This window comes from Adiantum capillus-veneris, chromosome 23 (assembly GCF_014529385.1).
Source record: "Adiantum capillus-veneris isolate H3 chromosome 23, ASM1452938v2, whole genome shotgun sequence".
Lineage (NCBI taxonomy): Eukaryota > Viridiplantae > Streptophyta > Polypodiopsida > Polypodiales > Pteridaceae > Adiantum > Adiantum capillus-veneris.
In genome coordinates this window covers 91,886,188-91,913,926 of record NC_140953.1, presented here as the reverse complement: position 1 = coordinate 91,913,926, position 27,739 = coordinate 91,886,188, and the positions used below count along the sequence as shown (strand labels likewise).

Genomic DNA, 27,739 nt, shown 5'->3' with positions numbered 1-27,739 from the left:
ATGAAAAGAATACTGCTTAACGATAGCACATTATGTGGAAAAATCCTTGACTATTTCTTTGTTACAGAGTTCCAAAGTCGTGGCAGCCAGCATGACCATGGTCTTCTATGGGTTGAAGAAGCTCCTATATTAGACCATGATACAGATGATACTATTGTGACGTTTGTGGACAAGTACATAAGTACAGACAGCTCTAAGCTACCATCAGACCTTCGTGAAATACAAACACATCACCATAGAAAAACTTGTCTCAAGAAAGGCAACTCTTGCCGCTTCGCTTTTCCAAGATTCCCCATGCCATTCACAATCATTCTCAGACCATCCATCAATGACTACGAAAATCGAAAGAGAAGCAAGAAAACTTTGAAACGCATTAAGAACAGCCTTGATACACTTCCGACTGGAACTACCATTTCCTTTGAAGAATGGATACGAAGCCTCCATTTGACATTCAAAGAATATACTTTGGCAATAGCAAACTCACTATCCACAACAACAATCTTCTTGAAACGAGATATAACAGACATTTACACAAACAATTTCAACCCCACGATTTCCACACTATGGGACGCAAACATCGACATTCAATTCGTCTTGAACGCGCATGGCGCAGCAAGTTATTGCACATCATACATGACAAAAATCGACAACACATTGATAGGAGCAATAAAATCTCAACTCGATATTTGTGTCGCCAATAACGCAACAACAATTGAGCGACTGCGTAAGCTCGACAACACTATTCTCAACACACAACAAATTAGCGCACAACAAGCATCTTATATAGCATTATCGTTGCCACTCCATTCCACAACTCGTGACTTTGTATACATAAGTACTAACCATCCTGATCAACGTGCATTGGTCCTCAAAAGAAAAGCATCTCTACAAAAACTCGACTCAACCGACACAGACATATTCTTCCGAAACATTATTGATAAATATGTTGAAAGACCACAAAGCCTCCATCATCTATGTTTGGCTGAATATGCATCAAAAATTAAACAAGAGGGTACAACATACAAAGAATTGCGCAAACCTAGGATCATAAGATTCGTCAAATATAACCTTCTTAAAAACCCAGAAGACCACTTTAGAGAACAATGCTTGCTATATCTCCCTTGGATCAATAATGAAAACCAACATTTGATAGAACTGTCTACATGGAGCGATGTATATAACCAACATCTACAACTCATAAAATCAAATGAAATCAAGTTCAATAAAGACCCAAGCCCAATAGACAAATTAGAGATGCACTGCACTTCCACCCCAAGCACAACTACTATAACCAACAACGACTCACATGCTTCAGATCACGCAGACATTCTTAATGACTTCCAGATAAGTACGCACTCAAGAAACCCTTTCCACTTACAACATTTCAAGTACACCTCCATGACAAATGACGACTTCCACGCAGGGATCGAAAAATTAAATGAGCAGCAACGACACATATTTGACGACATCATGTTGAAAAAAAGAATTCAACCCAGCAAACAAATACACCTCTTCCTCACAGGAGGTGCAAGAACAGGGAAAACATTCACATTGCTATTGTTAGTAGAAGGAATACAAAGATTTTACAGCCATAGAAACGCTTCAAATCCAGAATCTCCGATAGCATTGCTCATGGCGTACACAAGAAAGGCAGCTTTCAGTATTGGTGGCACAACAATCCACTCGGCACTTCACTTGCCTCTAATTACTTCTCCACAAACAAGATTGAGTGCCGAAAAGCTAGATGCCCTTTCTCTCCTTTACAAAGACTTGAGAATTGTAGTTTTTGATGAGGTGTCTTTGATAGGCTCAAGCGTGTTTTCCATGGCCGACTCACGCTTGCGAGCAATCAAGCGCGTCCACGATAAACTATTCGGTGGCCTGGATGTCATTCTTTGTGGTGATCTATGTCAGGCAAGCCCTGTTAAGGATAGCTGGATCTTCACACAAAAACATGCACTTTTAGAAGCAGTTTCTCCATCGTATTGGCACACTCACCCACAATGCTACGAGCTTACACTAACAATGCGACAAAACAATCCAACGTTCGTAGACATTCTTAACAGACTTCGCGTTGCACAACATACTTCTAAGGATTTGGAATATCTTAACAGCAATTACTACAAACCCGTTCCAATCAACCATCAAGTTTCTCATCTGTTCTACTCCAACAAAGAAAAGGACGCTCATAATCTTGCTATTTTCAATCAAATGGAGGGAACACCCCATACTTTCATCGCTATTGATAAAAGAAATAACTCATGCAACAAAACAATTAACATCCCTACAGATCCCAAATTCACTGGAGGATTGCACTCAACACTAAGCCTAAAAATAGCTATTGTTGTCGAGCTATGCGCAGGAAACTTGGATATTCTTGATGGGCTAGTTAATGGAGCAGAAGGCGAGTACAAAACCTTCACACAAGCCAGGGAAAAAACAATAATATGGGTTCACTTCTCTAACCCTGTGATTGGAAATAAAAAACGCTATGAAAATCAAACATTGTATTCACCAACCATTAACAGCCGATGGACCCCAATAGAACGTGTCGTTCGTGAATTCCAGGTTGGCAAAAACTACTTGAACGTAATCTCTAGATACCAGTCCCCATTGCAAGCAACTAGTGGTCGAACAATTCATCGATCCCAAGGCCTTACGTTGCAAACACTAGCCTTCAATCCTGGAAACATACGAACACATGGTCTCGCATACACAACATTGTCACGTGTTCGAGACCCAACAAATCTTTACCTGCTCAAAATAATACAACCTTCCCATATCAAAGTCGACCAAATTGTGCTACAAGAATTGAATCGCCTAAAAGTGCAAGCTAAATGGCTCTCCACCCAAAACTCGTTGCAATCTTACTCAAACACACATATCATCATTCAATCTCTCAACATTGTGTCCTTTAATAAACACATAAGAAAGATTACAACAAATTCCATTCTGATGACAGCACATATGCTTTGTTTGCAAGAGACAAGACTAACAAAAACAATACCGCATGCAATACCAGGCTTTCTACATCACCAACTTAATGCGAAAGTGGGTGTCTCGATTCTCCACAAAGAAACACTAACCCACTTTGCCAATGGGAACATCTCTCGTCCAGGAATTGAGATGCTACATACAATGATCAAGTTCACAAACAACAAAATCATCAAGATAGTTTCCCTCTACAACTCACCTTCGACACGATTAACAAATTTAATAGATGCATTAAAATCATTACTTGAACAACACAATATGAAAATTCCAATCATTATCCTAGGTGACTTCAAGCTTGACACTAAAGTTCCTAACAGTTCATACAACCACCTCTCCTCTTTCCTGCACAAATATAACATCAGACAATTGATAAAAGATGTTACAACAATCTATGGCTCCTCTTTAGACCATATTTGGGCTACCTCGGCAATATCCGAATACGAATCAGGATCTAACTACATGTACTGGTCCGATCACTCCGCAACATACATTCTGCTACCAATTGCCAACCTTTGACATTGCCAGTCCCCATTCATTTATCACCCTGCAGGCCCCCGTGCTCTTTCACCTTGTTATTTCATCTTTCATTTCACTTACTTACATGGCTTGACTTCTCTTGCATTCTATTCTTTTAGAATAATAAAGTGAAGCTTCACCTTGCATAATTCTAGTAAGTTATATACATACACACACACACACACACAATATAAATAAGTAAATATATAATGTGTTAACGAACTCTTTTTATTATATATATAAATTTATTTATTTATCTATTTATATATACACACATATATATATATATATATTAATGAGTTCTTTATAAACCATGATAAAGAGAAGAAAAAACAATGCAATGATGTCAAAACTTAGTTCAAAAATCTTACAATTTTTTTTTACAAATTGCTAGTATTTTTAGTTTGCTTCTTTGCGAAGAGGACACTTGATCGCTTAATAAAAGAGACATTCTCGAACATTGCTTCACCTTATATGATTCTAGTTAAACTCTACCTAATGATTTTATCAATTTCTTATTGTTTTAGAAAGCCATCGTGACCCTTTCACTTGTTTTTTCAAGAAAATGTCTTTTTAATAAGATTAAACCAAAGAAAATTCAACAAGGTAGGAGTGGCTACCCTAATAGCCGTTGTAATTATGATTCCGGGATGTTGTCATGGCTTAACATGAATCATGACAGAGCCTTGTAATTTTTTTCGGATGCTCAATATAATTCACTCACAATTGTGAGTTTTGCTATTTTTTTTTAATTTTTTAAAGATTAAACCAAAGAAAATTCAACAAGGTAAAGGTTCACATTGACATTCTAGAACAATAAAATGGAAAAGAAGTTTTTTGGCCTCCTAAAGGCTTTAGTACCCAAAGGGTGAAGGTCATTCAAATTTTTTTTACAAGACAAGTGTCCCTAAGGTCCTTAAAAGTCTTGTGAGTAGGCCCGACCGATTTTGGAAATGGGGTCTATTAGATGGTATCTAAGGAGATACCTTTGTGAAGCTAGGTGTTTATAGGGGTGGTAAACAAATGGAGGGAAATGTCTTTTGTTGAGAGAGAGAGAGAGAGAGAGAAAGAAACAAAAAGATCTTTTTTTTTAATCGGAAGGGGCGAGGCCGCGAAGACGCGGACAAGGGACATGGAGAGCAGGCAGCACGAGAAGTGCCGGTCTCTCTCTCTGTGTGTGTGTGTGTGTGTGTGTGTGTGTGTGTGTGTGTGTGTGTGTGTGTTTCGCAGGTCGGTGCTGGGCAAATGGATGAGTCCTTGACGGGCGGCTTTTAGGGCTTCGTACATAGCAGAGGGCAATGGGAAGGGGGCGAGCACAAGAGCGATGGCAACGGAACGAGGTTGGAGGGTTGCTATGGCGCATTATTTCATAGATTTGCGTGTTTGGGTGTATGTGTGTGTGTGTGTGTGTGTTTTGATTGTTGTTGCAAATCACTCTTCCCTTTCTCATTCCTCTGCACAGGATGCTCGAGGTGTAGCCTGGTTTCCTCTGTGTGTGTGTGTGTGTGTGTGTGTGTGTGTGTGTGTGTGTGTGTGTGTGTGTGTGTGTGTGTGTGTGTGTGTGTTGTTTCTCTGCAGCCTACCAGGCAGAGACGATGGCGATGAGAGCAAGAGGGGGTTGAAGACTGTAACAGGGTGGAGCACGACCGATACTGGAATAGGGAAGCGAGCGACGCCTTGTCTGAGCGACGCTTCCAAGTATTTGTTTGTGAACCGCGTGACCAGAGACAAGCGAGCACGACAGCTGCAGGTTTGTTGCATGCTGGTTGGGGGCCTACCAGCAAGGTGTTGGTAAGGAGGGGTGTATGCATCCGAGGGGGATGTGTGTGTGCGTAGGAATTGGGGCTTTGGCTAGCTAATGGTACACGAGGACAGAGGATAAAGGATAGGGTAGGGAATCTTCAAGGTAAAATAATGGGTAAGTGTAGAATCGACCGAGTAGTAATTTTGGTATCCCCAATTTTGGTTTTGGGGTTGTTTAAAGGGTATCTTAGATGATACCTTGTTTTATTTCATCAGGAAAAGGGCGGGTAGAGTCGTGCGCGGGTACGTTGAAAAAAATAAGGGAAAAAATGATTTTTTCTCTCTGAACATGCGTTGAGAGAGACATTTTATGGCCCAACTGTGTAGGTGGTTCTCTCTCTCTCTCTCTCTCTCTCTCTCTCTCTCTCTCTCTCTCTCTCTCTGTGTGTGTGTGTGTGTGTGTGTGTGTGTGTGTGTGTGCACGCGCACGCGCGAGGGGGCAAGTGGAGGCCTAGAGTTGCTTTGGTTTGTCATGAGCCGAGTGGGAGGCAGTTGAACTTGGAGTTTAGGACAAGTAGAGCGAGGTAGATGACGACAGGGTAGAGCAAGCAATGCAGACTGACGCAGGTCGGGGGTAGAGTCGTCAGATGGATACCTCACACTTTGAACTGGACTCGAGGAGTGCAAGTTGGGTTTTTTCAATGCTTCTGGTTTGCAATGCCAATTAGTGCTGGTGAACTAGCTCACGTCGACTGCTCTCTTGGGACTGCATTTTGGAGGTTTTCCACGAGTCTAGCCTGAGGGTGTGGGTGTGTCTTGTACTTTACACATGAAGGAGATGGACGCAGGATGTGAGTCCAACAGGAGGGAGGTAGAGACGGGGTTGAGGAAAGACGTCGTAGGAAGCACCAGGTTGCGAGGCATCAGGAGACCCAAGATTAGAGTCGAGCGGGGAGGTCTTGAGGAAAATCATTAGGGGAGGTATCCGTGGAAAGGTGTTATGTGGAGCTAGAAGGCGGAGATCAGTCCTTTGGCAACCTCATATGGCAACCTCCTTTGCTGTCTGTGTTTTCTCCCGGCTTCAGCAGCTTGTGGCAAGCTCAACCGAAGAGGCATTCAACTACAGAGCTTGACCTTGGGAAGCTCTCGTTGATTGGCAATGGCTATGCGTACTCGATGAGACTAGGTCAAGAGATTTGCAAATGCATTCAGCAGGAAGTGAATCGGAGGATGTGCACAGCGGGTGAGAGGCGCAGAGGAGCTACCAGGTAGCAGCGAAGGGAACGGAGGGGGCGACAAAGGGGACGAAGGCAGAGGCAGAGGGAAGAGATTTTACTTTTTTGAGCTTGATTTAGGAATCTCGTGAAGATTCCGTCTAATGAATTGATTTGGACCGACTAGGAAGCCCGGTATGTATAGAAAACTAAAACTTTTGAATAAAAAGTTATTCTCCAAAGCAGCATTTACTTTTCTATGCATGCTTGAAAATGAAACACTAAACAAAATATTCATAGGAGTTTGAACTTATGATGCAGTCTTCAAGTCTCCGAGAAAAATTTTCTTGTCTAAGCAGCAAGTTTCCTCCTTATACATATACAAATTGAAAATACTACTAGAAATTTTCAAATTTGCAAAAGGTTTGAACTATTTTCTAGTATATTTTATCGGTTTTTTTTTCCTTTACCATCTTCTAATCTCGCTTTTCAACCGACTTAAGGCTAAGCTCAGACACATCTTTCTCGAACACTGGTACAGTGAGGTATTGATAAATGATACTCTCATTTGAGAATTTCAAAAAAAAATTACTTCACAAATTGTTTTATTATTTTCTATGCTTATTAAATCTATCTTTTCTTATAATACAAAAGCATTAAAATATTCTTTTGTTTTAGTTTTTAACGTGTCTTTTAATTTTACTTCCTTTTACTTTTATTTTGTTTCAAAATTCTAATGTGCAATGTGCACCATTTACCTTATTATTGGGGCCCCTTCGTAATATATAAGCCATATGTGAGTAGAGGGTACCGACTAGGAGAAAATAAAAAAATGGCCCATTAGTGGAGATGACAAGAAGATGCTTGAGGAGATTTAGAGGTAGAGGACTGAGAAGGGGGAGGCAGACCACGTGGAGGCCATGCCTCTCAATTAGGGATCTCTCTCTCTCTCTCTCTCTCTCTCTCTCTCAGTGCAGAGCAGAGCAAAGGTAGGGACTCTTCATAAAGCATAGGTGAATAGAATCTCTTCTTCTTCTATTCTTCTTCTCCTCTCTCTCTCTCTCTCTCTCTCGTGTCCTTTCTCGATATAGGCATAGTGAAGATGATGTGGGGGACTGCTCTATAGGTGCAAGTCCATGAATGGCAGGGGAAGCTTAGGTGCAAGCTCGTAGGAAAGACTGATTTTCAGGCTCGTAGGGACGAGTCCAATGGTAGGAAAGGGCAACACATAGACAGTAAAAGGTTTTGGTGACAGGAGCAAGAGGTGAGGACTAAGCGATGAGGGTAGAGGGAATCTTGAAGGTATCCTTCAATTAATTTATTTTATTTTAAGTGAGCTAATAGGAGTCACTTTTTTAAAATAGATGAGACAATTTTATATGAAAACTCAAGAAAATTTTCATATGATTGTAGGCACTTACTCAAACTTACTCTCCCTCGTTCCTCTTAACTTAGCATGCCTTCGTGCCTTCTCAACTTGTTTTGTTTTGCATTTTGAAGAAACCTCTATCGTGTGACCCCGAGAGGCGGGTGAGTGGGAAGGCTCGCACTACAAGGAGGGAGGCGTGGCGGTCCCATGGGGGGGGGGGGGGCGTCAACACTAAAGACCACGGGATCTTGAATGAAGCTCGAACCGTGGGATTGACAATGGGCAAGTAGGGCGTGGAATTCAAAATTAGGGTGCACCGTCAAATGCTGGCTGAGTTTACTTTTCCTTGTTTTTGTTTACCATATAATGTTATGTTTTGCTTTGGATGTCATTAAAAGCTACCTGCCTACGTGGTTAGGGCATTTGCCTACCAACGAGTAGGTCGATGGGTTCAATTCACCTCACGAGCATTGACCACATTTTTTTTTTGGGTTCACTTGCCTCGAGATTCCCATGCTCGGTCCACAACCATTGATCCCACCGCTCGAGCATCATTAAGATCCCGTGGGATTTGGTGTGGAGGGGGGGGGAGAGTGTGCTTGGCCAAGCACCTCTGCCTCTTCCTCCTCTGGAAACAGAGACCCACATTTTTTGGATCCATGGGCGACGAGGCCATTTGTTGCAGGAGGCAAGGCTCGTACGATGTTGCAAATGTTGCACCTTTTCTATGTGTGGCTTGGGCTGATGATGATTGGATGGTGCGATGATTCCTTCTTGGATTTGCATGGCACTTTTTGGATCTCATGTGTGAGTCATAGTGGATGGTTCTCTGGCTTGCCATGGCATGAGAGTTGTTGGTGCCCCTGTTGAAGGGGGTTTCCTACACATGTGGCCTGACTTGGGCCGATGTGGGATTTTGGTGTGAGTGGGATGGTGCTGTTGTTTTTTGATGACATATGGGCTATGTTGCTTGGCGATGACGGTGAGGTGGACATGCGAAGTTGAGGTAGCAGCTCTATCCACATGGTGGCATACCCTTGCATGTTGGCTCTCCTACTTATCTAGGATTTATTTCACTTCCAGTTGGGTGGCTCCCAATTGAGCCAGCTTCTTGTGTCAGGGTGGCTCCCTTGTTAGTCGTTTCCCTATGCTCCATGAATGTGTGACGGCTTGGCTCGATCGAAGCAGAGCTTTTATGTAATCCTTTTTTATATGAATATACAACTTAAATTTGTGAGTATTGCAAAATTGAAAATTAAACAAGTGATAAAATCACAAGGCCTGCCTTTGAGAGGAGTAGTGGAAGGTAAATATCACTATTGCAATTTAAACAAGTGCAATAATTCTCAATTTCTAAGGGTTGTCTCTCGTTGAATTGGTGCAAGACATAGAGCACTACAAAAATTGAAAGACATAGCAAAATTTGCAGTGCATACAACCAGACTATACTTCATTCAATGCAAACCTTTGCACTATATACCATATGCCCACATGCGTCCAATGGGACTCAATTTTAAGTCCAAGTTCAAAGCCTTGCCATGATTCAATAATGAAGTGCTTGTAAAAATGTACAAATTTTCTTCCAATGCAAGGATCTGAATCGAGCAGGGACTTGTGAATCTTACCCACTGGAGGTAGATACCCTACAAGCTGAGTTGGAGCAGCAAATGACGACGACCAACAATAGACAAGGGGGAGGAGTGCATTAGCAATGTTGAATCCGGTGAACACACAAGGATTCATATAGAGGGTTATGGCTACATTAGACACGAGAGGTGGTTGAGCCGCACTGGACAAGGTAGAACAGGAAATTCCAGCCAGCACAAGACGTCATTATTCGTCGGAAATTACAATGGACAACCCTTCATTTTGCATTATGGGAGCTTTGGCCATCCGGCCATATCAGTACCTGCGCTTAGACTCTCGCATGGAATCCCTTTATCATCTTTGCTTTATTTTCCAATCTCGACCTCAACAACCCCAAACAATCCGGATCTCAAGATCATTTTGCTTCGCCTCTCCAACGCCACATTCTCCTGCAATATGGCCTTCAAGCCTCTCGATTATGCTCACCTTCAATGGACAACCCTTCATTTTGAGTTATGGGAGCTTTGGCCATCCGGCCATATCAGTACCTGCGCTTAGACTCTCGCATGAAATCCCTTTATCATCTTTGCTTTATTTTCCAATCTCGACCTCAACAACCCCAAACAATCCGGATCTCAAGATCATTTTGCTTCGCCTCTCCAGCGCCACATTCTCCTGCAATATGGCCTTCAAGCCTCTCGATTCTGCTCACCTTCAACTCCCTGAGCTCATCTCCCAACCCCCTCTGCACTGTGGAATCCTCTTTAAAGCTCGCATTACCAAACCACTACTCGACCGCAATACCCCCCTTTTGAATGCTTTTGGCAAGCCTTCAAGGCTAACCATCTTCTCTCCTTTGCGCTCTCCAAGCAATCCGGCTATGATAGGTCAAGGAAAAAGGCGCTCCTAATACGATTATCGTAGGAGATGTTGTGGTAGACAGGGGGGCTCGAGAAGGGGCGGTGTCGAGTAGTTGCCCACAGAGATGTAGCAGAAAAAGATATAGGGAATGAATCACAAGCTCAAATGGTTGTCGATGCATCGACAAGCAAGGAAAATAAAGCCAAGCCACCATCATTATGGTTTATAGCCCTCACAAGCAGAAAATCAATCCTGACAAACAGGGCAACCCTGATCTCCTCAATGTAGGTCTCAATGGAACGATCTACAATGACGATTATGATCGTGTCAGTGCAAACAACGTCCACAATGTCGAATTTGAAGTAACGAGCATTTTCCTTTTGCCCAAGGAAGATGTAATAGAATGTGCCATACCAATTCAAGATTTTTTCCCCTCTATGGAGAAAGGTTTGCTTCCCTCATCTATATCGGCGATCACGAACAACAACAAGGCTTCCTTGATTATCAGGGCTTTCCCTTTGTCAGACGTCTTGCAACCGTCAAGGAGGGATTGCAAGCACCTAAGGGTTGGCTGGTTGTAGGCAATGAGGCTTGAGGTGTGCTTGTCCCATGAGCTGAGGAGCCAGGCTGTTGCAAAGTCAAAGGTGGTGCCTAGTTGGACTCCTCTCCTAGTGGCAAATCTGCTTTGGGAAAAAAAAACAAAACACGATCTTAATTTGGTTGCAAATTGAAAAGCGCACTGCCAACAGAACACAACATAGACTTGCCCCACAAAGAGCACGTGTATGCTAGCCATACCTGCGCTAGCAGTAGAATGGCTAGCAGAGCTTTCCTCAAACAAGGAACGCCTACACCTCTTCTTGACTATGCCTTGCCTGGAGGTCGGGCTTGGGGGAAACTCAGCAACTCAGCAAAACTCTCTAATGTTGGGTATGTTGCACGCTTGTTTGAAGGGTGAAGAGGACGCTCAACGAGTTTGCACAGTTTTGCAAGAGAACAAGAAGATGAAACCACGACCCAAGCAAAACATTCACCAACTGAGCAAGCCAAAGACAACATAAAAATGACCAGCACACAACAAACTCACCGACGCCAAGGACAACCAGGCCATGCAAGCAAAACATTCGGAAGCATGGGGCATGGCTTCTGGCACCGCTTGGGAGGCCAAGCTGAGATTACCAACGAGCAAAACCCGAGGGGACTGGCTGACAATGGCTAGCTGTTGTGGGAGAAAGGTATGGAAGCACAAAGAAAACACATCAGCAACAACAAGCATCGACGAGAATCAGTGGGCCCCATGACAAATCACGCGCACTTCACGTCTAGGCGGCAACCAAAATATGCAAGGCAAATGATGATCAAGTAGCAGAACCAATTTGCATCCATCATGCAACCTGGTAGACTTGGACACACAATATTGGATGCTACACTGGGCTTGGTGACTTGGCAGGCTTGGAGTGGAGGCCTTGGATGGTGAAAACAGGATCAGCTGAGCAGAAGACATTGCCCACAACTACAAGCAAAGCATGCCCACTCAAAGGCACAGAGCCATAGCGCAACAAGCCAGCGTGACACTTTCCTGACACGAACAGCAAGCGATAATTGCACCCATCAATCCAACAACGCAACCTATACGCCTCAATTCGAGAAAAAAACCTAGGAAAATTTTATGTGCAGAGACAGCATTGCAAGACTACAATGAGAATTCTAAAAAGAAATTCAGCTCACAAACCCTGTCAAATCATGCCAACGCTGGTCCTCAATGGAGAAACAACCAGATTAGCTAGTGTACACTCTCATGTCTCACAAGTGAACTAAAAGCACACGTGACCGATGACCTGCAAAAACAAGCAGCAAGAGACCAAGGCAGCATTCTCGAACATAACACATACAGGGGGAAAAGAAACCAGCACAGGCGACAAAAAAATGCACCATTGGCATGTGCCAAGCCGACACCTCAGACGAGTCCCCCGATTGGACGAATAGCAAAATTGATTTCAACACACAATCGAGCATGACAAGAATCTTGCAAAAAGGCAAGAAAGTGAACCTCTAGAGAAGTTGATACTCTCACCATCAATGGGTGAGCCGTTACTTGCACTACCCTCGTCAGTATCACCACCACCACAAGATGCCATCATGATAGAGAAGCTCCAAACAGCTGCCAAGCTCTGAGATGAAACTACATCAACTTCTTACAAGGCTTCAAGCCCGCACAAGCCACGGTGGATATTTCACCAGCATTTGACTTTATGCTGTCAAGAGGCACTTCAAATCTGACCTTTTACGGCTTGCTAATGACGACAAGCATTCTCAAGAGGAATTGTAGATCACAGAAACGATCTTTCACCACACAACAACACCTCAAAGTTCATTTGCTGACGACAAGCATTCTCAAGAGAAATTTAGACCACAGAGACAATCTTTTACCACACAACAACACCTCAAATCTCATTTGCTAAAATAAAGATGACCAGATGACACATTTACAGAAGAAGCACACAAATTGTTTCATTCAATGCGTTAGCAAGATTATAACCAATTGAGACAAGGGCTTGCACAAGACAACTTTTGGGGGAGAGCTTGAAACTAGACAGTGCATTTTACACATTACAATATACCTCATTCGTGCCTTCTAGATGAGATACAAGAACCAAGTGGAGGCATCTGTGCCAGAGCTTGCAGAGAAGCCTCAAAACAAGATAGTGCAGTATATTTGGTTGCCTTCCAAAGACCTTGCTATCAACCACCAAAACTGAGGACCAACCTAGCATGATCAGTCAAACCACAGCTTTCCGCTCCTAGCATGACGTGATGCATCGTAAGCCTCAAAAGGCAACCGTAAGACCTGCAGCCACAAGAAGATGACCTCCATGCATCGCTTCCTCTACCAGAAGTAGTGCACTCAAGTTTGCAAAGCACACCCGCCATAAGAGTTAGAAGCGCAGGACTGCATCACCTCCTCTTCCAGAAGCAGCGCGCTGAAGTTTGGAAAGCACATGTCGTTGTAGGACTGCAACCACTCCAACCTCAATTGCAAGCACCGCCAAGAGAAAACAACAAAAATTGCAATGTGCCACCTCCTCTGTCGAGAGCAGGGCAAAAAAGACTCACAAAAGGTTGGAAAGCATGCTTTAGCAAACCCTTGCCTGACGCTTATCCGACCAATGAATCCAACGGCCCTATGGCCTCCACATGCCAAAAATCTCTACTCTTAAAATGGCTCTTGGGATTTGTGGAACCACCCATGCTAAGTATTTATCATTTAACCTCTAACGCTTTCAATGTTTCATTCCCTTCATAGGTACCCAAAAGATTTTCCTGGGTAAATGAGCATTCATTTCATATCTATAAACTCAAGACATGCCATAATTAGATTTACACACTATTCATTTAAATGAGTGCCCACTATCTCATTGCAACCAATCAACGTTTTTGGCCTATCAAAAAATGCATGAAAATACGACTCGGGTTTTTTTCTATTTTAATCAGCAAAAAGAGAAGGCACATCTCTATAGCCTTTGCCCTTTGGACATGCCAAAAAATGAAAGAGAAGTTAAGTTACATTGAGAAAGTAAAGACAAAATAAGATCGCAATTGTTCACATGGAAAAATTAGGTCAAATCAATGTAAGAAATAGTAAAATTTAAAATGTATGCCTCTCTAAGACTCGTTTTAGAAAACCAAAAAATTGATTGGGGCCTTGGAAAGTACTCTCAAAGTCAAAACCCCATTTTTCCAAAAATGATACGATTTCTTTGAATCTTCAATACTTTGAAGCCTCTCTTTAGAGAAGCATGTCCACGTTACACTAGGAGCTGTGTTACCTAACACTGCCGTGTGCATTTCACATTCCCCTTTACTCTGTAATAGAAAACAAAACTAAACTTTCCTTTTGCGCTCCAAAGAGATGTCGCTAGATTCCACTCAAAGAAATGGGCCCAAAAATAGTTTAATTCGTTTTCACAACCCAAAATTCAAAGAGCTACACGATAATGAACTTGGTGATGGAAAGCATATGATGAATACTATCAATGGGTACAAAAAAAATACTTGTAGCACATTTAAACTAACATAATATGGTGGAAGGGGGAGTTTTTTACACGTGTCAAAATTTGTAACATGAAGATTAAATTCCAAAACTAAGAGAAGCTCTTGTGCACATGATAAAAAAGGGAAGAGAGAGAAAGAGAGAGGCTACCAAAGGCGGCCGGCCATACTAGTGTAAATGATAGCAAATAGATAGAAAAAACAAATCGACCACTCGGGGCAAGAAGTTGTCTTTCCACTTTTTCTCTTTCGATCCGAGTTTTACTGCATCAATCATTTCCTTGGTCATGATAGCTCAAGCTTGGTCCTGTTTAGCCAATGAGACCATAAATTTAACACAAAGGGCCTCAACATGGGTTAAGAATGTAAGAGAGCAGAGTGACGATCCACATGATCGGAGGCAAACAAGCCTCAACGGACTGGTCTAGAACAATACATGTCATGATGACATCTTGTAATAAGTAAAGCCTTGGAGTAGTTGTGGTTTCTTTGTCAAGCAGAAAACTTGTAATCCTTTGACCCTCGAGGCTTGGTCTAAGCTCGAGGTTGGTGTATATATCTAATGTTCTTAATACTATCCATTCACAATTGTGAGTTTCGGAAAAAAAAAAAAAAACAAGTCATGAAATTGGTACTAAACTTAGTTGGAGTTGAGAGTTTGACATTATTTGTTTACTTAGTATGTGCCCACGATTCAGGAAAAAGCCACTATTGGCGAATCTTGATAGATGCGGGTGGAAAAAAGCCAGCCTGGAGGTGCCAACTGCAGCGCGCAGTCAGAGCAGGTAAAATTGTTTTTTTTATAAATTTTGTGGATCGCTTGAGATAGCATCAACTGCTGGATGTCGGGTTGGCTAGGTGAGTTGAACTTTAGAAGTTCATGCGAACGTTGTCAGTTCAAATCTCTCATCCGTCTTTTACTAGAGATCAATGCTAACATAGCATTGGAACTTGAGGATGGGATTCGAGGAGGTATTCCATGAAGTATTGAATATAATAAAGGTTGTACCAAGTAAGAGATTCAATTTATTTAATAGCAAAAGTTTTAGACATATGAGAAATAACAGAACTTGGTCGCGAATAATTATTCTCCTCATTGCAATTGTCGTGGTCTTCTTTCTATTTACATATCAAGTACTATTTACACATTTACACCAATTTACACACAAAAGATTATGACCAGACCGACCAAGCCAATGGCAAAAGAAAAAAGGGTTGCAAGTGCCCATTTCCATGTGAACTTGTGAATAATTTGGCTTTTTTAAAACTGAATAATATGATTGTGAATGATTTATTAAACCTCACATTTGCCAAACCAACGGTCTCAATTGAAGTGTCAAATGTAATGTGAATACTATTGCTTTGAATCAACGGTCAATTATCAGGATGACATGGGACAAATAGTTGAAGTCCTTAGCTAGAAGAAGAAGAAGAAGAGAAGTTTTAACGTTACAAAAACGATCCCAAGAGACCTCAAAGGGTCTATGGGCCGAGTCTTGAACTTGAGACCCGTGCTCGCCTAGAACCACACTAGTGACTAAAGCAACAAGGCGTCTAGATTTTGGCACCGCCTTTTGACTTGATTGGGTGGAGAGATAGATAGATAGATTTTATTATTATCGTCTTCGGAGGTCAAATATGACCTATAGGACCAAAGTTGCATGTGATGTAGTATGTGTATGACTGATGAGTGAGTCTCGATGCTCCAAAATTGTGGTGATGAGAGTCGCAATGGAGAGCCCACATTGTGGCTGGGAGAGGAAAGGGTGTAGGTCTAAGTCATGGATGAAAATGTGAGAGAATCAAGTTCGGATGTGACCAAAATCTAAGCACTCTAGTAGAGTGTGGTACTCAGACTCTCAAACTTGCAGTGAGCATAATGTGCACAATCGATTTGACTCTTCTCCATTGCCCCAACGCCCTGTCTCGCATTGAAGGGAATGGGAGCTAAGCCAAATGGCTGCGATAGTGTGGATTGCCGACGAGGGGATATACTCAAGCATGTAAGTGTGAGTACGGTTTTCTCTTTCAGTGAAGAACATGGTTTTGTAGTTGGAGGCAATATGGAGAAGAAGAAGGGGAGAGAGAGAGAGAGAGAGAGAAGGGGGGGGGGGGGGGAGAAGGAGAAGAAGGAGAAGAGGAAGAAGAAGAAGAGAGATTATCTATAAATAAATAAATAAATATATATATATATATTAAAAAGATAGTCTTGAGGCTCCACATGGTTGCATTTACATGCATTGACTAACTCAAGGCTCACCATGTGCCAGATGGTTTGCCACATTAGCTAGGAATGAGTTATCGACTTGAATTTGGGCGCAATGCACTTGAATTGCTACCACGCGCTTGGCAGTCAGAAGCGAACTCCCGCAACCTAATAGCACAATTTCTCTTTATCCTGAAGTGCGGGTAGATTGAGGGGTATATGCTGTTACTCTTTGTGTTCTCATGGAGGAAAGTCGGTGGAAAGACAAGTGATTGTATTGTTGTTTTGTGGACTTTAAGAAAGCCTTTGATATGATTCCACGTAACAATTTGTGGAGGAGGATGGAAGAACTCCAAGTGCCAAGTGAGTTTATGCTTGCGGTTTCTCGAATCAGTGAGAAGGTGATTTGTCAATTATGCATGGGAAGAGGAATTTCAAAAAAAATTGTAAGCACTATTGGGGTTAAACAATGATGTCCGTTGTCACCAAGTCTCTTTGGTCTATGCATCAATCAAATGGAACAAATGGTACTTGACTTTATGCAAGAAGAAGGCATTGACGAGGTCACTATTTGCAATGCGGTAATCATGCTTTTGTTGTATGCGGATGATATAGTGCTTCTAGCACACACTTTAGAAGATGCACAAAAGATTATGGTTGTCCTTGAGAACTTTTGTTTGCATAGTGGGATGGTGAATGAATCTAAAACAAAGGTTATGCTTATAAAAACCAACCATAAGGAGAAGCCATGCATCCTTGAGTCCTTAAAGTGGCTCTAGATTCCAAGTGGGGAGTACCCAAGCATTGGGTGGTTTATAGGTGTAAGTTTGTAGCTTTAGGGTGCTTGAAGCATCTCTCCACTCTGCTCCTCTCTTTGTCTCTGTTGTCGTAGCCATATGAGGGTTTCCATCTTGGATTTTGAACTTGGTTCACATTGAGTGGCCTGCTGCCATTGTGTAGTGGCAGTAAGTGTGCTTTTATCACCTTCATTCACATTTGTGGTCCGTGGAGGAGTGCATAGGAGCAAGGTGCAACATTATCTCTAGCCTTACTACAATGGAGTCTAGCAGCTCACGAGGTAGCGGGCTAAGTGGGAGCTGTTGTACTCTACAAGGCCTTGAGACTCTCCCTCTTGCCCCCTTGCTCTCTTAGCTTTGTTTGGGGTTTTACACACACAACTTCAATGTTTTTTGGGGTTGCAACCTTTGGAATAATCAAGAGAGATTCACTCTCAACATCGTGCTTCCTCTACTCTCTTTTATCTTTGGAATAATCAAGAGAGATTCACTCTCAACATCGTGCTTCCTCTACTCTCTTTTATCTAAAAAAATATTATGTGTGCAACATATTCCGTGTTCAATATTGTTTTGAACAATGGCTCAGACTTGAGCAAAGATGTGGCTGCAGAATCTAATTGGCAACGAGCTTGCGTGATCCACCTACAACGGGTCTCACTTGCTCTTATCAATGGGCCGTTGCACGGTCCATTGACAATCGTGTAGCGGGTCTCGCTTGCACTTTGCGTAACGACCCGTTGATAAGAGCGAGCGAGACCCGTCATAGGCAGGTTGCACAAGCTCGTTGATTAAAGAGGAAAAAAATAAAACATACCTTTGAAAATTTGAAGGATGCTCCATAGTACACGAACTAAAATTCCCTCGGCATATACCCTCCCTTTGGCCAAAGCCATTGCCTATAATATTTCTGATTCAAAATGATATATACAAGAAAATTTCTCACAAGTACTAAGGTAAAAACTTGACCGTCTTGCAGTGGCCAAAATGTAAATCACACATGCACAAACATTCTCATGTAACCGGCTATTTCATGGTCTGTTTCCGTCTGCGATTCCGTTCATCTGCCCTAATTTGGCGCTAATCGCAGTGCTCGTTCTTGCAGAGCTCTTCTTGCAATTCGCCTGATAGTCGTGGCAATTTATTCGATTTTGTGTCTGTAAACCGTCAATCTCACAGAGATCATGACAGAACCATGGCAGATTTGGATTTAACAGGCTCGATGCTGGGGAGTTTTGAAGCGCTCTATCAGAACAGCTTCGTATTACAGCAGACATGCATAGCTCTTAGTGGAGATTCACGGGAATGGCAGGCTTATAGTGTTTTCCTGCTCATGAAGGAGTAACGCAACATTAGCGCATATGTCAGACCCTTCCTCAGAGGGAAATGGGCTCAGCCCCATGGAAAATAACCAGAAAGCTCTGCAAACTTCAGGGCTTGCCGTGGATGGAGCACCATCTTTGCAGAGCAGTATTTCTACAAATGGTTGTAGCTTAGTAGACTCTGTTGGCAGTCTGCCGGTGCCAATGCCAGGGCATTTAAACAATGAGAGCAATGGCGTTGAGGTAAACAACGATCGATGTGAGGAACCTTTGGCAAGTGTAGAAGCTGTGCATGTGCACGAGATGGACGGGAAGGTAGAAATCGACAACCCCTGTAACAATCATGAATCGAGCAATTGTGCTCCTTCAGATCAAACAACTCTGCAGGTGCATTGTATAGAAGGTAATTTGTTGTCTTGTAAGCTTGTGGGATGTGATAGTTTAGACAATACAGGCACTACAAGTTTTTGCCATCAGGAAGAAACCCAGATGGAGCAGTCACCTGTAGCTTCAGAAACCCGCATCACTGAAATAGTTGATGGGAAGAAGGTTGACATTCGACTCGCCTGTTTTTCAAGTAGTGAGAACAACAGAGCTTGCCATGAAGATGAATTGGTTGAGGACATGGACGAGCCTGTGAGCACTGTTTTAACAAAAGCGTGTTCGAGGGAAATCGGGAAGCTTGGGGAGGATGAAATAACTAAAGCAAGGCCTAGAGATCCAATCACTGAAGAAGCTTCAAATGAAGCTCATGCTGGGGACAAGGAGACTTTCTTAAATACAGTCAATGCAGATACATCTTCCAGTGATTTCTGTTGCCACGAAGAACATGGATCTCAGATTTTTTATTCGGGCTCACCGGCCATAATCACAGAATCAAATGTAATTGATGACCAGGATTCTTTGCACATGGCAGCAAGTGACCCTGCATGCATAGTTTCACAAGGATTGCTTTCTGAGCCAGTCAAGGAGATTGAGAAAGAGGGTAATGTAGGATCATCTGCCTTTTGTGCCCCAGATGGTAATGGAGCTTCTGAAACATCAATCCACGGTAGCCAGGATGCAAATGCTTGTATTCAAGAAAATGCTACAAAAAATGTGGACGAAAACTGTAGCTCTTTGTTCCAAAATGAAATCAAGACTATTGCAGTTGCTGAAGAAACTACAGAACCTGTGACAAGAGATGATTGCAACGCTGGCAATGAGAATACTTTAGATCAGAAGTGTCTACCAGGGCTGAATGAGGATTCAACTCTAGAGGACCGTTTTGCCAGTGAAATTATAATTAGTATTGGGGAAGGCTCTAAGGAAAGTATTGTGGAGGATGCTAGTTATGATGATGAAGACTCAATTTCAGCATTACCCTTGCCAGCCACTTCCTCAATGATATCCCAAACCAGGAGCATTGAGCAAGAGACCTTAAATGCCCAATGCAGTGTAGATGACACTCACATTGGAACCAATGTTGGTAATACCTCCTCTCAAGTAGAGGATGGGGCTGCAAGCAGTCAGTGCCAGCATCATGGATGCACGATTGATAAAGATGGAGGTAGCAGTTTGGATAGCACTGCTGGAACTGGGCCACAGCAATCTGATGGATGTGTGCCTGTGGAAGATGAGGAAGCCAGCAGTACAGGTGGCGAGGACACTGCTAGCAGCCCTGCATGTGTGCAACCTTTGAGACAGCAACGAAAGAAGATCAATATACATCACCAGTTTGTACGAGAAATTGTGAGTTTGTGAAAAGAATGGTTACAGTAAAGCTTTCATTTGACGTATTTCTTTCATTGACTTGCTTTGTTAGAATGGCTTAGGTAAACCAAAATTTGTTGTCAACACACTGTCAATATTATAAGGTGCTGAGTGTCGTATTTTTTACCTTTTAGAGGCTTGGACAAGTGGTCAGAAATGTACTAGATGAAGTATCAATGTGTCGATTAACACTGCCATGCATTTTTTATAATCTCTATGGCTAGATGTATTGTAGGGAGATTGGTGTGTCAGGGCAGGTTCGCCCATGTACTTGAATATACCTATGTCTAGGAAGCACACGAGCCTTTATGATCTTACATTACTCAGTATAGATTTTAGACCGATGTAAGTGCCATTTATGAATCACATGTTAAGCTTCAATGATCTCGTAAGTTGCTTCTAAACTGGAACTGATCCGGTTGGAAACGAGCAGTGTTAAACAGTAGTGATTCACTTTACATCATACAATAGTGAATCACTGACATTGCATCTTACACCAAGAGCAATAAACAAAGCCAGTGTCGTAAAAAAGTTGCATGGCAGAAGAATATAAAAGCTTTATTCTATGCTAAAGTTTGATAATGGACATGATTGTTTAGGTTACCCCCCCCCCCCCCCCATTTTGAGAATTGTTGTTTTTGAGTGGCTTCTTTAAGATTTATATGAAAAGCTTTGCTGATCCATAGTTTTCGAGTTTCTCAACCTTGATGCGGACTTTTTGCCTAAGCAAAAGGGGAGATCTTACAAATATGCATGAGGAGCCCAAATGCCTGCCTACATTTTAAAACATAGCTATCACAACACAGCTCCTTTACTTGGTACTTCTAAGTTCTAAGGCCCCATACCGCTGTCTCAACCTGCTCAATCATGGTATATATAATATTACTATATGTAAGGGTCCTGTATCCGAAATTCTGCATCCTGCTTTTGCATTGAGCAAGTTCTTACAAGATTGCTAGTTATCACAAAGTCTCGGCCTACCTTGGCAGGAATTTACGTGCTTATACCTCCAGGCTCCAAGGCCCCTAGTTGTGGGTTCTTTCAAGGTTCTGCCAATAGATCATGCCCTTCAATTCCTCAAGGGAACATAGTGACCATATGGAGGTACCAAGGGGCTGAAAACATGTGTATTATCTTGAGACTGAGGGTAAGACATATTGTGCTCTGGGATACTGGGACCTTGTTAGAATTTGCAATGGCATATGAGAGAGAAATGAGACCAAACCAGTCGATTTGACAGCCCTTAATATGGATTGAAAAAAATTAGAAATGCAGGTCTGCCTTATTAATGCTTCTAGGCACAGGTTCTGCAAAAATGTGATTTACGTGACATGGCGAGGGGAAAATTCAGTAAATCAACATAACCAGGAACAATAAGTGACCAGCCATAATTGGGGTCCTCTTTGGCTGTGAGTATCACAAAAATGCCATCAAGTCAGCCTGGGAAAATAGGCTTTAGGTATAGGTGATGTGTGAAGGGAAGGGTTCATGTATCCTACTTAAGTACAGAAGATTAGTTATTTTAAAAGACCAATCGTATTCCACATTTAATTATTTGAAGGGAAGGGTTCATGTATCCTACTCAAGTACAGAAGATTAGTTATTTTAAAAGACCAATCTTTTTCCACATCATAACCCTAGATGTAGTGGTAATGTTATTCAACCTTGCTATGAACTGCTTTCAGGTAAAAATTCAGCATGATCGAGAACAATTTGACAGAGAACAAGCAGGGAGACAGATTCACACTCAGCAAGCTGCCACCTTACCTCAAGTTGGGCGCAAGAGTTCGGATATCAAGGCAAGCATCTATGTCTCCTGTTTAAGCTGGTTTAGATTTGGGAAGTAAGCTTTTCGTTTACAGTTTTCACCTTGATTTGCTTCCCCATGGATTCTTTCCATCGTACTGCACAGAGCATTTGCATGTTGGAAGGCCAGCCTTCAAAACTTTCAGATGAAGAGTTAGTTCACTAATCTGCACCTCAGAATTGAGAAATGCCTGCGTAGCTGTTGTTAGCATGACTTAACAGAATCACAGAATTAAGCTGAAACAGGACAAGGGTTCAGTTTGATACTGATGTCTTGAGTGGGCGGTAACATGGAAAATACTGGATGATTGCTATTTTAGGCAAATTACATGCCCACTCACAGAAATGATCGATTTTCTGTTATATGGGTGTTGTTTTATTAAATGTGCACATTCTGAAGCTCGTCAAGAAAGCGTTGTCATATACTTCGCCAATCAGACACTTGGGTAGTCAAAGGTCTACAATCATTTAGCCTGTGGTTCTTTTTAACATCCTCTGTAATGGGGCTATATCAGGTGGTGAGTGATTTACCCTCCACCAATTTATTATTTATGGGAAAGGTTAAGAGGGTGAACCTTTTGTAGTTATGTATCTGCTTGCACGTTTAGACACCTAAGAAGAAACCAAATAAGAAATCATGATAGGAGTCCATGCATGCGTATGAGCACTCAGCAGACGGAGTCGTCATTGGTAATGTTTATCGAAAAGGTCTTGTGGAAGGGAAGCCATTGTGCTTATGCTTTTTAAAGCTGGTCCATGATGAGCAAGTCGGTTTATCTTGTGAATTTAGGCATATTAACCTGATTCCCTTATCAATGAACAGCATGCATTGTGCCCTTCACACAGGACCGCCCCATCTCTTAGGATCAACTAACCCACACTCAAACTTCAGGCTATTAAAGGACACAATATCAAAGGAGAGGAACTTGTGATTGTTTTGTCTTGTGACAGCACCCTGGTGTTTTAGACGTTTGTATAACAATGTGGAAAATGGGCAGGTAAGTGGGCACCTTGAATTTTGGAATGTGGAAGTTTAGTTTGTGAACCAACAAAGTGGGGGGGTTTTACTGTTTTTTGTTCGATTGCCATATGATTCTTATCATGGTTCTTTAAAGGTTTGTATATTAATGTAAAATTGGGCTTTATTTCTGATTTTCCTTGTAATACTCCTATTGTAAGGAGCAAGCCTCATGTGAGCTAAGGCTTTGTCTCAGGAACAGAAAAACACTTTTTCAGAGAGTAGGGAGATAAGAGGTGAAACAAGCAATCCAAAAGGATTGAAAGATGTGGGGACCCACAGGCAATCGAAGGATGCGCAACAGAAGCACTCCACCAAAAACAAGAAGTCTTTGGTGATTCAATCCAGGAATGAGTCTGCACATCAATGGAATTCTCCTCGAGAAAGTAATGAACAGAGTCGACAACAAGCTTTTTCACATGCAATGGGTGCAAAAGAAACTGATAAGATTGGACGAGGCAAGCAACAGCCCTCCATGTCTATTTATCGGCCACCGGTTGTTCGAGAATCTCTCATGGCTGAACATAGAAACTTGGGGGAACCAGAAACTTTCAATCGCCAGTCGGGGGCTTATGCAATGAGTAGCTCACCTAACAATTCTGCAAGTTCATTTACAGAAGCTTGTGCTCCTATTGCTGGTCTTCCACATTTTATGAATGTGGAGGGATCACCAAAAATGGTCAGAAGCAGTTCTGGGGAGTGTTTTGCAGACAGCTTAGAGACTCACGCTGACCAGTCTGCACCTGGCATGGGTATCAAGGTCACTTTTGACACGGAGAGAAGGCAGAGACACATTCAGTTTTCAGATGGACTCCATAGTTTTTCGAAACGTGAGCAGGCAAGTCCTGCAGCATCTCATAGCAGTGCAGGGTATAGAGCAAATATGGATTCAAAATTTAACCCATCAAGCCAAAGTTTTCAAGACTCCAAGTTTTCATCAGGAAGCTGGCAGCAGATTGATTATGATGAGACACCATTCAAGGGCAATGATCGCCATGCTACACAAGCTGCAAGAAGTGCTAATTCTGTTCACAATCGTACATTCCAAGACTCCAGTTTTGCATTAGGAAGTAGGCAGATTGATCTTGGTGAGAGACCCTCCAAGGGTAATGATCGCCATTTTATACAAGCTGCAGGAAGTGTTAATCCTTCACACAGACACCCTTTCCAAGATACCAAATCGATATCCGGAAGTGGGAAGAACGATCATAGCGAAACACCCTCGAAGGGCAATGATCACCATTTTATGCAAGCTGCAAGAAGTGGCTCTCTTCATGGTTTTGTGTCTGCAGAACCTTCTCAAACTCGTGTAAGAGCTGGAAAGTCATCTGGTAAACCCACAGAAAAGAAGAGCAGTTTTTTCGAGCGAGCAGATAACAGTGCAAATTTGCATAATTTGAGCGCCCAGTTGCAGAAGTCTTCTCCTGTCATTCGGCAGGGCAATGATGGCCAAAGTTACTGTAGTAATAGCACAAGGGGTTCTGATTGGTATGCTGAAAAGACGCCAAGTCCATCTTCACAAAGTTTCAACACTCCGAGTTCTCAAAGGACAGCTTTGATGGGGCCAACTTTTGAGAGAGGTTTCTTTGGTTTGACCTCTTTTGCGAGCGCCAATGTCAGAAGTGAAGAATCTGAGCGAACGGCAATGAACATGCAGGGCAATATTCAGCATCAACTGTTCCATACTCCAAGGTCACATGACTTAAGGGGAAACCTAAAATATGCTGTTACTACTGACAATGGTAGAGGGAAAAGAGATTCACAGCATAAAAATAGCACGAAAGATTTTAGCTCTCCCTTCCAAGCCATGATGAAAGATACGAGGCCGCAAGCAGTGTTTTCTGCCCCAGCTCAAAGATCATCCGATGCTAGCCAAGATTCTAGAGGGTTCGGCATGAGCTGGCATGCCAAAGAACAAACACAAACACACAGCTCGGAAATTTTGCAGGAAAGCTTGAGGAGGATTCAATCAGATGCTTCCAGGAAAGCTTTTACACAAAATTCGCAAGCTCAGTTAGCTTCTTCACCATTAACGGAGAGCTTATTCTGTACCATGCCCATGCAGGAGAAATGGGGGGATATTGTGGATGATTTAACCGATTCTTATGACTATCTACAAATCAAGAGTGATGGTGGTGAGAGAGAGACTCACTCAGGAAGTCTTCTATATGGTGCTAGCAATCAGAGCATTCCTAGTTTTTCTGATGCCAAAGCCTCGAAGCCAGTCTTTCGAGATTCAAAGCAGGATCGAGGGATGCCAAAATACAATTATAGAGAAACTAATAGTTCACAAAAACATACTGAGGTGGTAAGGGAACGTTTGGCATATGATACACCTGCAAGAAAGAGCGTCTTTGAACGATTGGGCCCTCAGAACAATTTTCAGGAGTCCATTTTGGGACCTCCTCCCAAAATGTTTGACAGCAGGGGTGTACTTAAAGCTTCTCCAGATGCTTTGTTAAGCAATGCTCCACCTGTGAGCACCTTCAAAGGTTTTGATACTGGGCTCTATGGTACACAGTGGGCATCTCAACCATCAAGCATGCAACATGAAAACGCGGATGATGAAGGGCGAGAGGTGGTTGTTCAAGCCTACACAGAAGTGAAGCAAAGACGCAGCAAAAGGGAGCTGTATGTCCCACGCCGGGGCTCATAGCACCTGTTTGGATTTGAATTTTCCATTCTGTCGCATGACTGAACCTGTGATTGATTGGAAGGGCATCACATAAGTGTTAAATTGAGCACCTTATTGCTGTTGTCATTTCTCATGATTACTTTAGAGAGAGAGAGAGTGGCTATTCTTGTTCAATTGACCTGAAGGTTTGGCTGGAGGGTAATGAGCAGTTTGATGGCATTTTTAGAGAAATTTGGGCCAACGTGCTGTTCAGCTTCAACATTGTGTTCCTATGGGAACTTTTAGCGGTTCGCATACTTACACGAAAACCTAAAGGTTTGCAGATCCATTATTTGAACAGGATGTGTCGCTGTGTGCGATGAGCTATTTCATGCATTGGCACAATTGCCAATGCACGTTTGTCACTCAGGAGGAGAGTGGAATTTACCTTGTAATATATAGTCTTCTGGTGTATTTAGTGGTGAGTTATTAAATTATTCTTCATTTAAGGCAGTGTAGTCAATGTGGTGAGGTCCTTGAGTTTGTAAACACAGCCTTTGTTTGATGTGTCCTTGATTTGCATGCTGTGTGCAATGGTGCTTTCTGTTGACTTCTGTTCATACTGCTTTGAGGTTTTGTTGGGAAGGAATATTTATGGTCTTTCTTACTCTGTAGGTAAGTGAAGGAAAAATGTTGCTAGTGTCATAGGCTCCGAGAGTCTGGAAAACAAGGTCTTTTTTGCAATGCTTGTATGTGCATGTGGGTTTCTGTGTTTTCTTTTTTTTTTTTTTTGGGGGGGGGGGGGGGGGGGGGATGGACCGATAATGCTGCGGCACCCCTCTGCCTCGAGCGTGTATCCTCAGCCCTCTATGGCCAGAGCTGCTGCCTTTTGCCTGTCTACAGGCTGCCCTGCCCCCTCTTGCAGCTTCGTTGTCAACGGCAGCCTGGCCCATCCTGGGGACAGGAGGCTTGGTGTGGCTGAGAGTCCCCTTGGCCTTTCATGCTTATTGCCCCTCTTCCTGGTGATGCTTGCACCTTGTGTTACAAGGGACTCCCCCTCACCCTCCACCCAAAAAAAAAAGACACAAAAAAACGAACCCCTGGTTTCGGCATGCTGTTTTTTTTTGCTTGCTGTAAGTGGGTGTGCAGTGTGTTGACATGGTTGGGTGTGATATGACTTTGTGCTTGTGTGTCTGGATGTGTGAGTTGAGGTTTTGAGTTTGTGAGTGGGCTTGAGTGGCTCCCATCCCCAACACCCCCTCCTCTCTCTCCCCCTCCTTGAGTACTGTTGTCTGTGTGTGTGTATTTTTCTGTTTATGTATTTTTGGCTTTTCTTTTGTGTGTTTGTGGGTTGGGGCTCCTATTCTTTCCTCTGTGCCAAGTTGTCCTTGCAGCTGTGTCCCCCCTGAGGCTGCTCCGGTTCCCTCTTCTGCATTTCTAGTCGAGATGCGCTCGATACTGGTTTCTCAGATTGTGAGAGTTGCTCTTGGGTTGCTCCAGTTCAGAGCTTCTACTGCTTCCACTTTTGGAGATAGGAGGCTGGCTGCTTTATGTCTCCCTATGGCTTCGTCACTCTCCTCCTCGTCTTTATATGCTTGTTTTGCCTTCGGCTACTTGGTGGGAACGGACACTTGGAGCCTTTTTGCCCATATTGTTGGTTGATGTTCCTTGGGGACAGCAATTACTTTCATTAACAAGAAATGAATCCTTAGAAAGCATATAAATCTTGCCAAGGCCCATGGAAGTCCTAGAAAGGGGGAGATGGAGACATATTATGAACCGTGCGTTTGATAGCTCGAGCCTCAATGCGTCTATTGAGGTGTCAACTTTTGAGCATGGGGGGGGGGGGGGGGGGAGGGGAGATTAAGAGGTTGAGAGAACCGATTAAATGAA

At 42.7% G+C, this 27,739-nt stretch overlaps 2 protein-coding genes across 3 annotated transcripts; both read left to right on the top strand.

The window, feature by feature from the left end:
- On the top strand, positions 1–18,679 carry LOC147428171 (uncharacterized). Its single transcript, XM_086496807.1, has 2 exons — positions 1–2,568; positions 18,440–18,679. The coding sequence occupies exons 1-2, from the start codon at positions 1–3 to the stop codon at positions 18,677–18,679; spliced, it is 2,808 nt and encodes a 935-aa protein (XP_086352933.1).
- LOC147428170 (uncharacterized) lies at positions 18,316–26,355 on the top strand. Of its 2 annotated transcripts, none has more exons than XM_086496416.1 (3): positions 18,316–20,387; positions 22,094–22,207; positions 23,435–26,355. In XM_086496416.1, exons 1-3 carry the CDS (start codon positions 18,696–18,698, stop codon positions 25,886–25,888), a joined length of 4,260 nt encoding a protein of 1,419 aa, XP_086352542.1. In that variant the 5' UTR covers positions 18,316–18,695; the 3' UTR covers positions 25,889–26,355. The 2 variants fall into 2 exon arrangements, with proteins under 2 accessions (XP_086352542.1, XP_086352541.1); XM_086496415.1 differs by having other exon boundaries at positions 23,429–26,355.
- The last annotated feature ends 1,384 nt before the right edge of the window (positions 26,356–27,739 follow it).

What these genes read in the sequence shown, in the direction of transcription:
- LOC147428170 (XM_086496415.1), top strand. Translation starts at nt 18,696, where the DNA reads ATGTCAGACCCTTCCTCAGAGGGAAATGGGCTCAGCCCCATGGAAAAT. An exon ending in ACCAGTTTGTACGAGAAATT is followed by an intron (nt 20,388 to 22,093) that starts GTGAGTTTGTGA and finishes AACTGCTTTCAG; the next exon opens with GTAAAAATTCAGCATGATCG. An exon ending in GCAAGAGTTCGGATATCAAG is followed by an intron (nt 22,208 to 23,428) that starts GCAAGCATCTAT and finishes GCTTTGTCTCAG; the next exon opens with GAACAGAAAAACACTTTTTC.
- LOC147428171 (XM_086496807.1), top strand. Translation starts at nt 1, where the DNA reads ATGAAAAGAATACTGCTTAACGATAGCACATTATGTGGAAAAATCCTT. An exon ending in GTGTCGTTCGTGAATTCCAG is followed by an intron (nt 2,569 to 18,439) that starts GTTGGCAAAAAC and finishes TCGTTCTTGCAG; the next exon opens with AGCTCTTCTTGCAATTCGCC.